The sequence below is a fragment of the Pseudonaja textilis genome, chromosome 5 (genome assembly GCF_049901715.1).
Source record: "Pseudonaja textilis isolate UNSWEBS1 chromosome 5, rPseTex1.2, whole genome shotgun sequence".
NCBI lineage: Eukaryota > Metazoa > Chordata > Lepidosauria > Squamata > Elapidae > Pseudonaja > Pseudonaja textilis.
The window spans coordinates 39,782,101-39,796,607 of NC_141994.1; the positions used below are offsets into that span (position 1 = coordinate 39,782,101).

The 14,507-nt window shown below is 34.5% G+C and overlaps 1 protein-coding gene and 1 long non-coding RNA gene across 10 annotated transcripts in view; one reads left to right on the forward strand and one right to left on the reverse strand.

The window, feature by feature from the left end:
- LOC148125603 (uncharacterized) overlaps positions 1-11,339 on the forward strand; it is a 58,893-nt gene extending 47,554 nt beyond the window's left edge. The window contains exons 4-6 of one of the 2 annotated variants that reach the window (XR_015743836.1): positions 6,539-6,669; positions 7,081-7,115; positions 7,350-11,339. This is a non-coding gene — a long non-coding RNA (uncharacterized LOC148125603). Of the gene's footprint in view, positions 1-6,538; positions 6,670-7,080; positions 7,116-7,349 lie in introns of those variants that run through there. The other variant, XR_015743837.1, reaches the window with a different exon arrangement.
- The window catches only part of POC1B (POC1 centriolar protein B), a 30,292-nt gene that overhangs the window by 12,197 nt on the left and 3,588 nt on the right, over positions 1-14,507 (reverse strand). For 4 of the 8 annotated variants that reach the window (XM_026698914.2, XM_087934527.1, XM_087934532.1 and 1 more), the window contains exons 3-10: positions 12,975-13,146; positions 11,585-11,764; positions 10,428-10,535; positions 8,604-8,719; positions 5,170-5,303; positions 4,670-4,738; positions 3,461-3,613; positions 945-1,037 (exon numbers count right to left, since the gene is read on the reverse strand). In XM_026698914.2, the coding sequence (XP_026554699.1) occupies positions 945-1,037; positions 3,461-3,613; positions 4,670-4,738; positions 5,170-5,303; positions 8,604-8,719; positions 10,428-10,535; positions 11,585-11,764; positions 12,975-13,146 (1,025 nt within the window). Of the gene's footprint in view, positions 1-944; positions 1,038-3,460; positions 3,614-4,669; positions 4,739-5,169; positions 5,304-8,603; positions 8,720-10,427; positions 10,536-11,584; positions 11,765-12,974; positions 13,170-14,507 lie in introns of all 8 variants that reach the window. The other 4 variants (XM_087934528.1, XM_087934530.1, XM_087934531.1 and 1 more) reach the window with 2 other exon arrangements.

A 14,507-nucleotide genomic window follows, 5' to 3' on the forward strand; every position in this document is an offset into this window, starting at 1 on the left:
CCTTCAAAATAGTGAAGACAGTGGAATGGCCAGATCTTCTTCTCATGCTATAATAGTCACCTATAATCTTAATCTTTAAATTGAAACTACAATACAATTTAAATTATTAAATTGAACCTACAATCTTCATCTTCAAATTTGAGATCAATGGCTTTTCTTTGCTTTTTGGCACTTTTGTTTGTTGAATTATAGTTTTTTCTCTTTGAAGATATCTTGGTATGGGGTATTAATGGGCATAAATGACCAGATAAGCAAAAATAACTGTAGGATATACATGATACTAACTGTAATAGCAGACACCTGACTGAAAAGGAGAGAGAGAGAGAGAGAGAGAGAGAGAGAGAGAGAGAGATTCTGCAAAGGTCATAAATGCACACAATGGGTGCAAAATTATTTTTTTAAACCATCGTATTTGTGAAGGAGCTCATGAAAATAATTACTAAATGATGAGTGGCTGTAATTTATTCATTCAAATAAAAAAAAAGCACATTGTTTTAGATCCTGGAGCGTTTTACTTCCTTCCTGCTATATTTTACCACAACCACTTAGGTGCTTTTAAACTAACATATATCAGTGATTAAAAATATCGTATTTTCATTATCAGTAGCAGAAGAAATGTTACTCTGCATGTAGGCACGTTTCTATGTAACTGGAGTGGGAATGTCTACACAGACTGTCTCCTGCTATTCTCAGTTTCCTTATCCACTTCTGATAGACTATGAGATAGTTTATATTTGAGGTTTACTGAGAAATAAAATAGAATCACAATACTGGCATATAAAAATTTATGATTTAAAAAGTGCTTTTTGGTAGTTATAAATAACTTATAAAACTTAATTCATGATTCTTTCATAATTTTATTTCAACTAAGAAAGGAAATTGTCAGACACAGAGGCCATATATGCATCTTAACTTGTACTGATTTGATATAACTTGAAACTTACCTGCCATGATGGAGGAAAAGTAGGTGATGAAACAATATTTACAACAGGAGGATCTAATACTTGCATATTTGTTACATCAAAGTTGGGATTTATCTGTTGAAAAATAGATTTGCTATTATTCTATTATTGAATGCTTAAAATATACATGAGCTATTTAAATATTTAAGAAAAAATATTCAGTATATATTTAGGAAAGAAATCATATTCACAAGAGGTTCCTTCCTTTTTTCTTACAGATTATATTGTTTATTTTGCTTTTTCCTCAAAAGTAAGGGTGAAATTTGTTTAATGTCATGTTCTCTGATGAGTCAATTGGCTACCTCATTATATTTTGATTTCAATTATCTTTATAGCTTCTGGGAATTTTCATTTAAAACATGTGAAGGCATTAGTTTAACTGCTCCTTTCTTAGATAAATTGATAATTTAAAAAAAACCCGCCTAACAGTCGTTAAAACAGATGTCTATAATGTCAACGTAATAGAAAACCTTGTTGCACTGCATTGACAAAACCCTAAAGCAAGAGCTGTTCTCTAAGAAACCCTAGACAACAGGTCAGGAATTCCATAAAAAGAAGTGGGATACATTGTGCTGCATGTAGAGCAGAAGTAAAATTTTATGAAGCATGTCCAAATTATTAATGTAAAAAATATTGCCCTTACTACCCTCATAAAAGTATAACATTGGTCTTGGATGGGATGGCACTACCCCAAATAGATGTTGTGTGTAATCTAGGGGTTTTCCTGGACTCACGACTCCTGCTTGAAGAACAGGTGGCGGTTGTGGCCAGAAGGGTCTTTGTGCAACTAAAGGTTGTGCACCAGTTACAGCCTTTCCTGAACCAACAGTCTCTACTCATAGTCACTCATGCCTTAGTCACTTCCGGTCTTCATTATTGCAATGCGTTCTACATGGGGCTGCCCTTGAAGAGCATCTGGAAGCTCCAGTTGGTGCAAAATGCAGCGGCCCGCAAAATGCAGCGGCCCGCATGGGCCCGTAGACCCCAGTGTGCACATGTATTACCTCTTCTGCAGGAGCTGCATTGGTTGCTGATTTGCTTCTGGGTGCAATTCAAGGTGCTGATTGTCACCTTTAACGCCCTTCATGGCTTGGGACCAGGTTATCTGAGGGATTGTCTCTTGCCTGTCACATCTACCTGACCCATCAGACCGAGGAGGCAGGGAATTGCAGGTCCCATCCCTGAGGGAGATACACCTGGTGGGACCCAGAAGAAGGGCTTCTCCATGGTGGCTCCCTCACTCTGGAACATCATTCCCCCCGAGATTACAATGGCCTCCACTCTAATACTCTTCCAGAAGGCGCTGAAGACCTGGTTCTGCCAGTGGGCCTGGGGAACCCAGAGTGGGATAGAGCCCATTAAATGGCTCATGTGATCTGCTATCGTCGGGGAGGGAGGGTGAGTTGGGGGATGATTTTGTTATATTGTACTTTATTAATTCATTTGATTTTTTTGTTAGTTTTTATTGTTTTAAATATAGTTTTATATTCTGTAAGCCGCCTTGAGTCGCCATGGGCTTAAAGAGCACTAAAGACTCCATGTTAAAAATATCCTTTGTACATTAAAGCTTCTAAAATTAAAATTACCTTGAGAGTGATGGATGGCTTATAAACTTTACAAACAAATAAATAAAATCTGACTTTAAGCATGTACTGTGGTAATTTTTTTTACTTTGATGGATGGCACTATAGCTGGGGCTTGATAAGTAGATCCCAGCAGACAATGACATAGCAATGGTTTCATGAAGAGCTTTAAAAAACAATATGATAATTTCAATTGTCATAGAAACTAAGTGGAATCTATTGCAATAGTTGCTAAATAAATTAAAATAGGCTCTCACCTTTCTGACATAAAGAACACAGATATTTTGTGTATAAGCTGAAGTTTCCAAATACTTCAACTTTCTTTTCTGTGTGATCATATTGAATATAACACCACGGGAGCATTATATAAACGATGTAATTGAAAAGTTCAATTCCTATAAAATGTTCTTTATCAACACATTTATTGTTCTGATTGTATTAAAGTTATGTAACATAAAATAGCACTTTCTATATTTAAAAGTGAACTGATCCTAAAAAATCCTGTAATATATAAGGATGGTCTCCCATTCAACAGAATATTCTTAAACATTAGCACCATCTAGTGTGTTAAAGTTGTAATAAGTTAGTAACATAAAATACTATGTAAAACATGTACATCCACTATGTACGGAGTCCATATTAACATTATATGAACTATATCTCGATAACTATGCTCTATAACCAGCATGGAAAGTCCTTTTAAAAAAAAGATTTAGAGAAAAGTGATGCAATGAGAAGTTCAACATTCTCTGAGTATAAAATTCCCAGTTTTAGGAGAAAGAATAAAAACTGGATGATAGAGAAGAAAAATATAATCAAAAGTTCACTCACTATTACTAAAGAAATATCTATACCGAAAAATTATAGATCTCAGTTGTACCCAATAATTTGTTATTAAAAGCCATAACAGTTTACCTCAACTGATTGTGATTTTGCATTGTGGCAATGAGGTGACCGAGGGTATATATCCAGGAGGTGAGGTGGATCATCACTATGTAATCTTTGCACATGCTTTTCAAGAACTTTCTTATATTCAGATGAATCAAAATTTGTCTTCCAGAGAAGCACCTGTAAGAAATTTACTAATGTTTCATGAATGCAGCCCTTTCATTTGGTAATTAAGCATTTAACTGAATATCCAGTTTATAGTAAAGCAGTAAGACACACAGTATAATTAAATTAAAGGAACAATTTGCTGACAAAAAAATCAGACAATTTTATAATCAACACATACTTAAAATATATATTCCTCTAAATTTGATAATAAAATATTTATTTAGTGTATTTACTAAGAATAGTGGTATTTAGTTCATCATTATCTCTTATACACTATTATTTACACTATTATATATTATATTATATATAAGACATTATGTTGATATTATCTCTGATGATCTAGGTGCTAGAGCCCACTGTAACTACATAGCCAAAAAGGCATTAAGAGTTGTTAACCTAATCCTGCAAAGCTTTTTCTCCAGTAATATTGTACGACTAGAGCATATTAAACTTTTGCTAGACCGATTCTTGAATACAGCTCATCTGTCTAGAATCAGCACTGAAGAGTCCTCCATTCCTCTACTCGCAACAGAATACCCTATGCCTCCAGATTAGAAATTTTAGGGTTAGATAACTTAGAACTACATCACCTTCGGTCTGACCTAAGTGCAGTACATAAAATTATCCATTCCAATGTCCTACCCGTCAATGACTACTTTAGTTTCAACCTCAACAATACACAAGCACACAATAGATACAAACTCAGGATAAGCTGCACAAAACTCGATTGCAGGAAGTAAGACTTCAGCAACAGAGTGGTCAATGTCTGAATACTCTACCTGACTCTGGTTTCTTCCACTAACCCCAAACATTTTAACCTCAGACTGTCTATTGTTGACCTCACTCCATTCTTAAGAGGTCTGTAAGGGGCATGCATAAGCGCACCAACGTGCCTACCATCCCTGTCTTAATGTTCTCGTTTATTCATATCTATTTCATGTATTAATAATCATGTTTATACTTATATATATTATCAAATGAATGCTCGACTAAATAAATAAATAAATAGATAAATAAATAAATAAAAATAAAATAAAAATAGTTAAGAATTTAACTATTTTAACAAACCTGTGTATCTGTGCCACCAGAAGCAAATGTCTCTCCATCTTTTGAAAAAGCTACAGAAAGCACAGGACCCTAATTTTTTTTAAAAGGACAGAGGGGAACAAAATAATATATTTTTAAGGCATCATGTTTTGTTTCTTTAATACTTTCTCCCTTCTTTTTATTTAATCATTCTTAAATTGCTAATAAACAAGTAACACATTAGTAATCACTAAATATATTTAGGTGATGAAATAGACTAAATTAATTGGCATTTTATGGATACAATATTTGTCCAAATGATATTTTAACTGATTATATGCCATTAAGTTATTTTTGACTTCTAGGAATCATATATAGAGTTGGGTCTTTGTATAAGGTGTCCAAATTAGGACAATTTGATATAGCTACAGTAGAATTGACACAGGTTTCATTACAGTAACTTTATCATTCTATGCATAGAAAAAAAATTTTATGATGAAAATAGCAAGATATAAAAGCAAGTCCTGAAATAGAGATTGCACCTCATGCCCATGAAGCGTGTATAAGAGTCTTCCTTCTATAAGATCCATAATCTTAAGAGTTCCATCATTAGATGCTGTTATGAGAAAGTTCCCAGAAGGATGGAAAGATGTGTAATTAACACTTCCCCTGTGAACTAATTTAAATAAAAGTAGTTCAGATATTGATGCAAAGAAGAAAACTTCCAAAACAAAACAACACATAATAACACTGTTGACCAACACACAAACTTAATTATATTACTGAGAATAATAACAATAAAGTTTACCACCAGGATATGGCACACAGGGTTTTACATCATTGTCTCTATCATTCTCCTTCAATGTTATCCTTTACAGGGATGTGAAACGCTTTTGAGTTTGGAATGTCCCATAACTAGTTACAGATCAAGGGCTCTGTAACTGATGACATTCATAAAGGGGTATTCTGAATTCAATTTTCCCATCTGTATTATCTATGAGTTCCTACAACAGCTTATTTTCGTTGTTATTATTTTGTACTGCTATGTGACATTTTCCTTACATTTAAATAAGCAGACTTAAATACTAGTTTTCCTGTTCTTCTTCATTATTCTTCTTTACTAGTCAGCTATTTTAATATTTACATTCTAGATCATTTGATAGATTTTGATTTGGAAAAAGACAAATTGATTCCATTATACACTGCTGTTCTTTATTGTACACATTGCAGGAATTATCAACCTCCCACCAACATTTAAGAACAGAGGTACAAACCTGAGCCTCAGAATGCACACCAATCTGAACACATAGCTATTTAAGAAATCCTCTGTTTCTGCCAAGCAGAACTTTAGAATCCAGGATATAAGGAAGTAGTCTTGGAATATTAACTAAGTGTTCAAAATTCTTGCATAATCAGACCTCAGACACATAAGACAGTCTCAGTGGCATACGCTTATACTTTTTTTTATGCTTAGCATTTAAGCCACTCACTAGCCCAAGACAGGTTATAAAAATTAAGAATTCATTTAATACTAGAGAAAATTGAAAAATAAAGTGAGAAATGGAGATGGCTGCCAAGGAAATTTCAAAGTTTGTAAAAGAAAAGTCAACATAATTTCCAAGAGAGAAAAAACCTATACAAAAGCAGGTACTGTTGTGATTGTAAGAGAAATATGAGATTTTCTGATGCATATGAAAAGATCCAACCCCCAAGCATTTGCGGCCTCATTAACTGAAAAATACATACACTGAAACCTTTTAGATGAAGAATCGGCAATTTGCACAGTAAAATAAAAGTAGCTAGAGTACTGGGTGAAAGTGATTACATAATGATGCAGTTCTTGATTTTAAACACTAAAAGTGAATCTATTCAAATATTGGATTTCTTAAAAAAGATTTTAATGCATTCAAGGCAGTCATAAGAGGAATTCCACGGGCAGAAGAAACTAAAGGGGGAAAAAATGCTAAAAATGGGTGCGAGTTCCTAAAAAAGAAGATACAAAAGCACAACTACAACAGAATACCTCAAGAGGACATAAGAAAGTTAGTACCTGAAGATTTAAATGTTCTTCCAACTTTGATTTCAATGTATACAAAAGATACAAAGTGTTTTATAAAACTTGTTTCACCTCAGAGCTACAATATCTTTGAAATTTAACCCTACATATGCAGGAACAGGTTAAAATGAGTAATCATTATTTTGAAGAAAACAGGGAATATTTGGGAGAAAGGAGAATTTCTTCTATAATAAAAATAAAATGAAAGCGAAGGAAGGCTTTTCAACTTTAGAAAGAATTGGACCTTCGTCCCCAAAAGGAAAGATTACTGATTCAAGAATTAGTCTTTCAATACTAAAATTATAAGACTAATCTTTAGAATGTCTGTAACCAACAAATCCAAAAACAAAACATGAAAAACTTAATGATTTATTAAATCATTACCTCTTTGTTCTAGGAGGTTGAAGGCAGAATATGACTATTTGACTAAAGGTATGTGATTCTACTGCCATCCTGTGGTTTTAAATACCACTACCATTATGTTTTAATGAGATGTACTGCAGTATAAATTTATCTTTAAATCTACAAAATACCATACCTTATTTCGATATTTTTTAAAACAATCATTACCAATATACAGACTAAATAGCATTTCAGACTATGAAAAGGACGTACGATGTTGTTGATATTAGTTAGCTATTTTTAACATTTCTATTTTTTTCTAAGGTGGAGACTGTACGTATGACAACTGTACAGAGAATGAACATTGCATTTGGGATGTGAATAAATGACAAGTTTAAGTAATATCTATGAAGTGTCTACAAACATATTCACCTGAATTTTATCCCAATTCAAACAATTTATTAATTTCCAATGTGTATAGATTTTGATCACAGAATCTATACCAATAGTATTCTAATTATTCAAAGTTTTGAATGATCTAAACTGGATGGACATATCCCAACTAATTGTTTCCATTACAAACAGAAGCAGTATTTTTAGACTATGATCTTTGTTTAGGATTTATCTACATCCACAACCATACACATTTGTATAGCAGTTTTTCAGAGCTGTTTACAAGAAAGTACCATAGTTTTATGTAAAATAATTGCAATGAAGTCAACAATGTTTAAGACTAAATACAACAGAATAAATACAAGCACTAAAAAAAAATTCTTTTAAAAATAACAAACCAAAATAATACATAAACTGAGATATAGTCTTACAATCGAGTAAACTAATACATGTCTACAAGAACAAGTGTGCCTTCCACTGTTTTCTATGGAAGAGTTAAATGCTTTTCATGAGATAGTTCCATATAAGTTCCTATTATTAAGACCCTACCCCTTGATATCACACTGAATCACCCATCAACAGGAAAATAGTTCTCAGCAGAACTTAATGCACAAATTGGCCATATTTAGAGAAGTGATTCTTTTAAGAATTTAGTGCCTCACAGACAAATGTCAATATATTAAAATGGGTTCAGAAAGTTACAGACGATGAGTGAAATATTTTTAGTATTATATAGTCTAGGGGCCCAGATTACCTTATGAACTAGCTCTTTCAAAATGTTTGAAAGACAAAATTTGCTGTTAGGTATATAATGTATATCATATAGCTTTGAAGCAACAACCTATACTTTTAATTATTATACATACTTACAAAATATATATGTAATTGAATACATCATTTTTAAAATACTATTAGCATTTACACAGTATTATATTCTCAAAATGCTTGATTGGCACTTTGGAATAGGTTTCTATTTTATTAGAGTATGCTGGTATAAAATATGATCAGGGCAAGAAATAAGTTTAAAAACAGTAATTTAAGCAGAGATAAAACTATAATTAGAATATTTAGAAATATATTTATTTCTATGCTAGATTTTACTTTTAATTACTACTCTACTATGAGTATTTGTTCTGCAGTTATACAAAAGAGAGGCTAATCAAGTTGTGTTGCATAAACCTTTACCTTTATAACGCTGCAGTAATCTGTTTATTCGAATGTCCCAAAACTTCACTGTGTGATCAGAACCAGCAGAAACTATACATGTACCATCAGGATTAAAATCTACATAGTTTGCAAACCTATAAAGAAAATTAAAAATAATGGTTGTTATTGTAAAGGAAGCAGGTCATCTGTTTATGTCAACAAATTCTTAAGGTGTCTTTCCCACACAAGCAGTACATTCTGTTTTCCCAACATTTGCGTAAAATAAGTCACCCTGAGATATGCCAATATCTTTATTATTAAATAGTATTTCAGTTTGGATCCCACTTGCCAAATTCTCTCCATCTTGTCTGTAAGATAGCAATTAGATATGAAAAGAGACAATCCTTTGTCCATAGATTTGTACCATAGATATTTACTAAATGGCAAGAGTAATATAGCTAGAACATGTTTTCAAGCCTAGTCCTTCTAGATCATTTTGAATTACAATTCCTATCAGCCTTAATTGGAGAAATGGTAAGAAAGGATCTCAAGATAGAAATTAGACACAAGATAGCACTTAGATGTATAAACTTGTAAAGCTTCACAATGCTTTACAACCCTCTCTAACATGTTCAGCATATTTCCCCCAACAATCTGGGTTCTTATTTTATCATCCTTGGAACAACGGAAAGCTAAGTCAACCTTGATCCAGTAAGACTCGAACTGCCAAACTGCTGCTGGCAGTCAGCAGAAGTAGACTGTAGTACTGCATTTTAACCACTGCGCCACCACAGCTCAAGATATAAGAAGCTGGACCTCCGGCTGACATTGTGGTGAGATCAGACATGAGGAGCGGGTCTCCCCTGTAGGGGTAGTGAAAAAAAGAGGAGTGCCATGCAGGTCGCAAAGAGCTGCAACTCTTCCACTCGACTCAGGGCTTCTTCTCTCTCATCCACAATGAGGAGAAGAGGCAGCCATTATAGCTGCCATGAAGCTGGGACAGCCGAGGCAACAAAGAAAGTGGAGGAGTGGTGTAAATGAACAGTGACTGGAACTGGGTGAGATTATTCCTTTTTTACCTAGAACCTAACCCTAAAAGGAAAAAAAAGAAAATCCAGGAAAAGAGGCTCTCTGAACTATTCGTTAAAGTGGTGAATAATTACATAGAGAAAAATTCCAGACCTGAAAGAAAAGAACCAAGGGGAGAAATGTAAAAAACTTTTTAAAACACAGAAAATGGGACTTTTAAACCGGATAGGTGCTGTTTGGGAAAGGCATTTTAAAATGCTGGAATTATTTTTTTGAATAACTGATTGCTTTCATAAATCAAATTAAAATTAAATACTTGTCAGATTTGAAACAATGTTGAAATCTAAGCTGCGGGTGCCACCTACTGATGAATGGAAAATATACCATACCCCTACAAGTCTGGGAAAATTTCTGATAAGAAAAATAAAAATTTATCTGGAGGACTGTGGTGATACCTACTGTTCTATAATTACTTTATGACTACTATAGACTCAACTGTGAGAACAATGAAGATACCAACTTTAGAATGTTAATAATGTAAAGCAACCTTAGAATGTTAAGATATATGATTAAACCTACAAAGTGGACTGAAGGAGACATTTGGAAAGCTTCCTGGACTATTTAAATGGAACTGTTGCATGGTGTTTATAGGAAGTCCTGGTCACAAGTTGGAAAATCTGAGTAACAAGATAGCCTTAAGACAATCAAAATAAAAAGAACTAGCAGTTTAGATTCTGTGAGTCACAACATAATTTTAGCATAACTAATACCTGCTGATATAACTATAATTATCAATAAAATATTTTCCTTTGTTTTTAAATGAATATGACTTACCCATCATAATCTATTATATTATTAATACAGATTTTGTTTCTTATATCCCAGATTTTAACAGTTTTATCTTCACTGCAAGACACTATTAATCTTCCATCTGGTGAATATCTAGAAAGGAAAAAAAATAAAGGGAGAAGATATTTACAAATAATATTTAAATGATCTGCAATTATAAAATTGGTGATAATAAAGTATACAAGCATTCAGGAGTTCATATTCAACTGGTTAATGCAACTACCATTCATGAATATTCCGAAAATAGCTAGAGGTCATAAGCACAAAATACTCATGCTCTAGTCACCTCCCATTTAGACTACTGTAATGCACTCTACATGTGGCCACCCTTGAAAAATATTTGGAAGCTTGTGCAAAATGCATTGGCGCCCATAATTATGTGTACTCTTAAGACACAGCCTCTGCTTTGTGACCTGCACCAGTCTGCTTCAGGATCCAATTCAAAGTGTTTGTTTTGATTTATAAAGCCTAGCATGTAACAAGGTTATCTGAGGGATTGCCTCTTCCTGATTACATCTCCTTGTCTAATCAAGTCTGGAAGGAGAAGCATGCTGCAGATCCCATCTGCAAAACAGCTCAATCTGACAGGACTTAGGAGGCAAGCCTTTTCTCACTCTCTGGTACATCATCCCTCCTGATATTAGGTGAGCTCCAACTCTCATGGCTTTCCAGAAAATCTTTAACTGTGTTCATTTGAACAAGCCTGCGAATCCCGTGGTAATAGGGAGTATCCATGTTGACTGTATTATGTGTAGTATTCTCATTGTTGTGGTTTTGTTTTTATTGTCTTAATCATTTTTAATTGTTTATATGGTATATTTTTGATTTTATGTTACCCACATGGGTGGCCATATACCAGTACATCTATGTAATAAATAAATACACTTTTTGCTCGCATTACCTGTTTATTTTGGGATAACTTCAATCTATGACAAGTATTTGTGAGTTTGCATCCAACTTTTTTCCCATGTTAGAATTCAGGGCACTGATTACAGGACTCCCAGACAATATTCTACAGAGCCATTTCTAGGTATAATCCTATTAGCTTCAGCAGGGATGCTGCACGCATATCTTTGCTATATATTTTGAGGTCATTCAGAAAAGCAGTTATCTTTAGGAAGGTAATGAATTAAAAAACTTACTTTGCACAACGCACCCAGTGTGTATGCTGGGATAAAGAATACAAAAGATGTTGCCTGTAAATGCTCCACACTTTCACTGACTTATCATTAGATGCAGTGACTAGAAATTGACTGTCATTTGAGAAATTCACACTGCGGACTGGGGCAGTATGGCCCTTTAATGATGTGGATTCGCCATGGCTATAAAGAAATTAAAAAAAATGTTTTAGCAGAAACTAATCATAAGAGTTTAAAATAATACAGATTCCATCCTCAATCTATCTAGTTTACTGTGGTGCGTTCCCAAATAAAAGACCTTTGTTTCATGTTTGATATGGTATGTTTCTGTGAACAATCATAGAAATCTTTCACAAATAATGTAATTAATAATATTAGTGTTGTATCAATTGCTTTAAGATGAGAAGCTTAGGCATGGTCTAATAAAATGCTATTGCTTAAAAACATATAGGTAGTTGTGAACATGCAAACATAATGGCACATGGAATTTTAGTTATAACTAACTGCTGTTGTTAAATCAAGGCACCACGTGACTGGATTAGATTTTATGACCATTTTTACAATGGTTGTAAAATGAATCAGTGTACTCACTAAGTGAATCATGTGATTGGAAAACAAATCCAGCATATCTAATAGGGTGGGTTTTTTTGCCATTTTCTGCAAGAGAACAGCAACAATCATTACAAATCAGTCATGCAGGACATTGCAATTAGTTGTAAATGCAAGCCAAGCATCCAAAATGAGATCATATGACCACAGGGAAGAGAGAGTATGGCAGCCTTAACTTTGAGGATGATCATAAGTAGTTTTTTAAAAGTCTTTTGTAACTTGTCGTTAAGTGAAGACTACCTCTATTTCCTCTCTTTTAACAAAGGTTAAAGTACATATTTGTTATTCCAGTGTGTACAAATTGTGACCCTCAATAATTTCTTCACAGTTTTTAGAGACTCTTTTCCAAATATGCTACCAAACTTTGGCAATATGGATTTCTTCAATTTTGAGGCATGAACATTTTTTAAAAAAATATGTATTGCAAACATTGACTGTATTGGAAAAATTGCCTCAAAATTTCAAAAAATACAAGTCTGGGAATTTCATCATCTTACCTGCTAAAATCCTTAACCCACAAACATTAAACAAGCTCCCTTGCACTAAAGCCTCATACATTCTGACTTATGGGGTTAGCAGAGGATATTTTATCACTTCTTGATCATTTACATAAAATAGACAGCTAGGGAAAATATTTTCCAGAATCACATTAGGAGTTTCTTCTTTAAATTAGTGTTTAGCTGATTTAGCTTCCTTCTACTAGAGAAAGTATCAAATTGCCCTAAGCCGCTTATATGTAAAATAAGTATAACTGAAATAAATAAATAGAACCAATGCTACTGACATGCAAGGAATCCATAGTCTGGCGGTTTGGTCTTCAGAAGCAGATGCCAACAAGTATCCATCTGGTGAAAACTCTACACTAGTTACGGCTTCTAAATGACCGACAAATCTGAAGGCTTTTGTATTTGGCCTCAAATTCCACATCATGAGAAACCTGTCCAGAGAAGAGGTGGCTGGAAAAGAAGGAATCATAAAGCTACAAAACAAAAGTGAACTGATGTAGAAATATGACATATCAGCACATCAATTGTTATTTTTCCACTTAGTCTACCTATTTCCAAACTGAGAACTGATTGCCTTCCCTGAAACTTCTTAAGTAGCGCCGGTCTTGCCATTCACTTACGTGACATGCCCCCCCAGCCTCCTGCAAAGCTAGAAGACACACTGGCCTTGCTGCTCTTCGTTAGAGCAAGCCAAGCTGTCTTTGTGAAGTCCCCTTAAGTTGCCCCTCCCTCCGTTCTTGTTCCCTAAAATACTCCCAGCTGTCTGCCCCTCCCCCCAATGGCCCCGACGGCTGCTACTCCTGCCATCATTCCCCTGTCCTCCAGTCCTGGTAACAGATCTGCGAGACCTCAAAACTTGTGGAGCAGCTGCAGTACTTTTTTTTAAAAAAACCCTTGCATTGCACATTGCCCCTACAGCACCATTGCTTCTGCCTGCCACTCAATTGGCTGGGGGTTATTTGTTCCATGCAGCCAAAGGCCCTGGTCAAATGATGTTTGAGCAAATGGGCAGGGAAAAAGGGACAGGGACCCATTGGCCATGGAGATTGGCCAGGGGAGGGCCAGTGGTGGAGGAAAGCTGGTTGAAAATGGCCTGAGGCAGGTGGCTGGAGATGAAGAAGGCATGGCCAAGATCTGTGTCTAAATGTCCCATTCCGCTGCAGCTAGGACTACTGTAATTCCCATTGCTAAGCACTGCGATCACATGATATTTTGCCTAATGACCATTCACTTAGTGATGGAACCCCTGGTCCCTATCAGAGTCATTAAACAAGGGCTACCTGTAATATTGTTTATATTGAAAATAGAATAATGAAAAAAAAAGTGTAATCGGTGTCTGTCTGTCTGTAATGTCTTGCTGAATTTTCATTGGCAAATACCAAGTGATTAAAATCTGAGCGTCAGAACATCATATTTAGGATTATGAGAAAAACTTTAGGAAGTATTATTATATCCTAATAATTATCCTAATATAATAATTATATCCTAATAAATAGAAAAAGGGAAATCATGAGCTCTTGTCCAGTCTTAGGCACAAAGCCAGCTGGATGATCTTGGCCCGTTACTCTCTTAGTCCTCGGAATGAGGTAGTGGCAAACTACCTCTAAAAGCCCAGAATATTGCAGGGACTTGTCCAAGCGTTCTCTGAGAATCAGACATGAATGCATGAATGTTTAAAGGAAAACAACTTTTACTACCTGTGGAAAACTGATACATCTGTTCAAGACCTACCTCTTATATCCCTTTAACTGACTCTATTGACAACTATAATATTAAAGGGTAAGGTTCTACCTATACATTTCCATAACTGC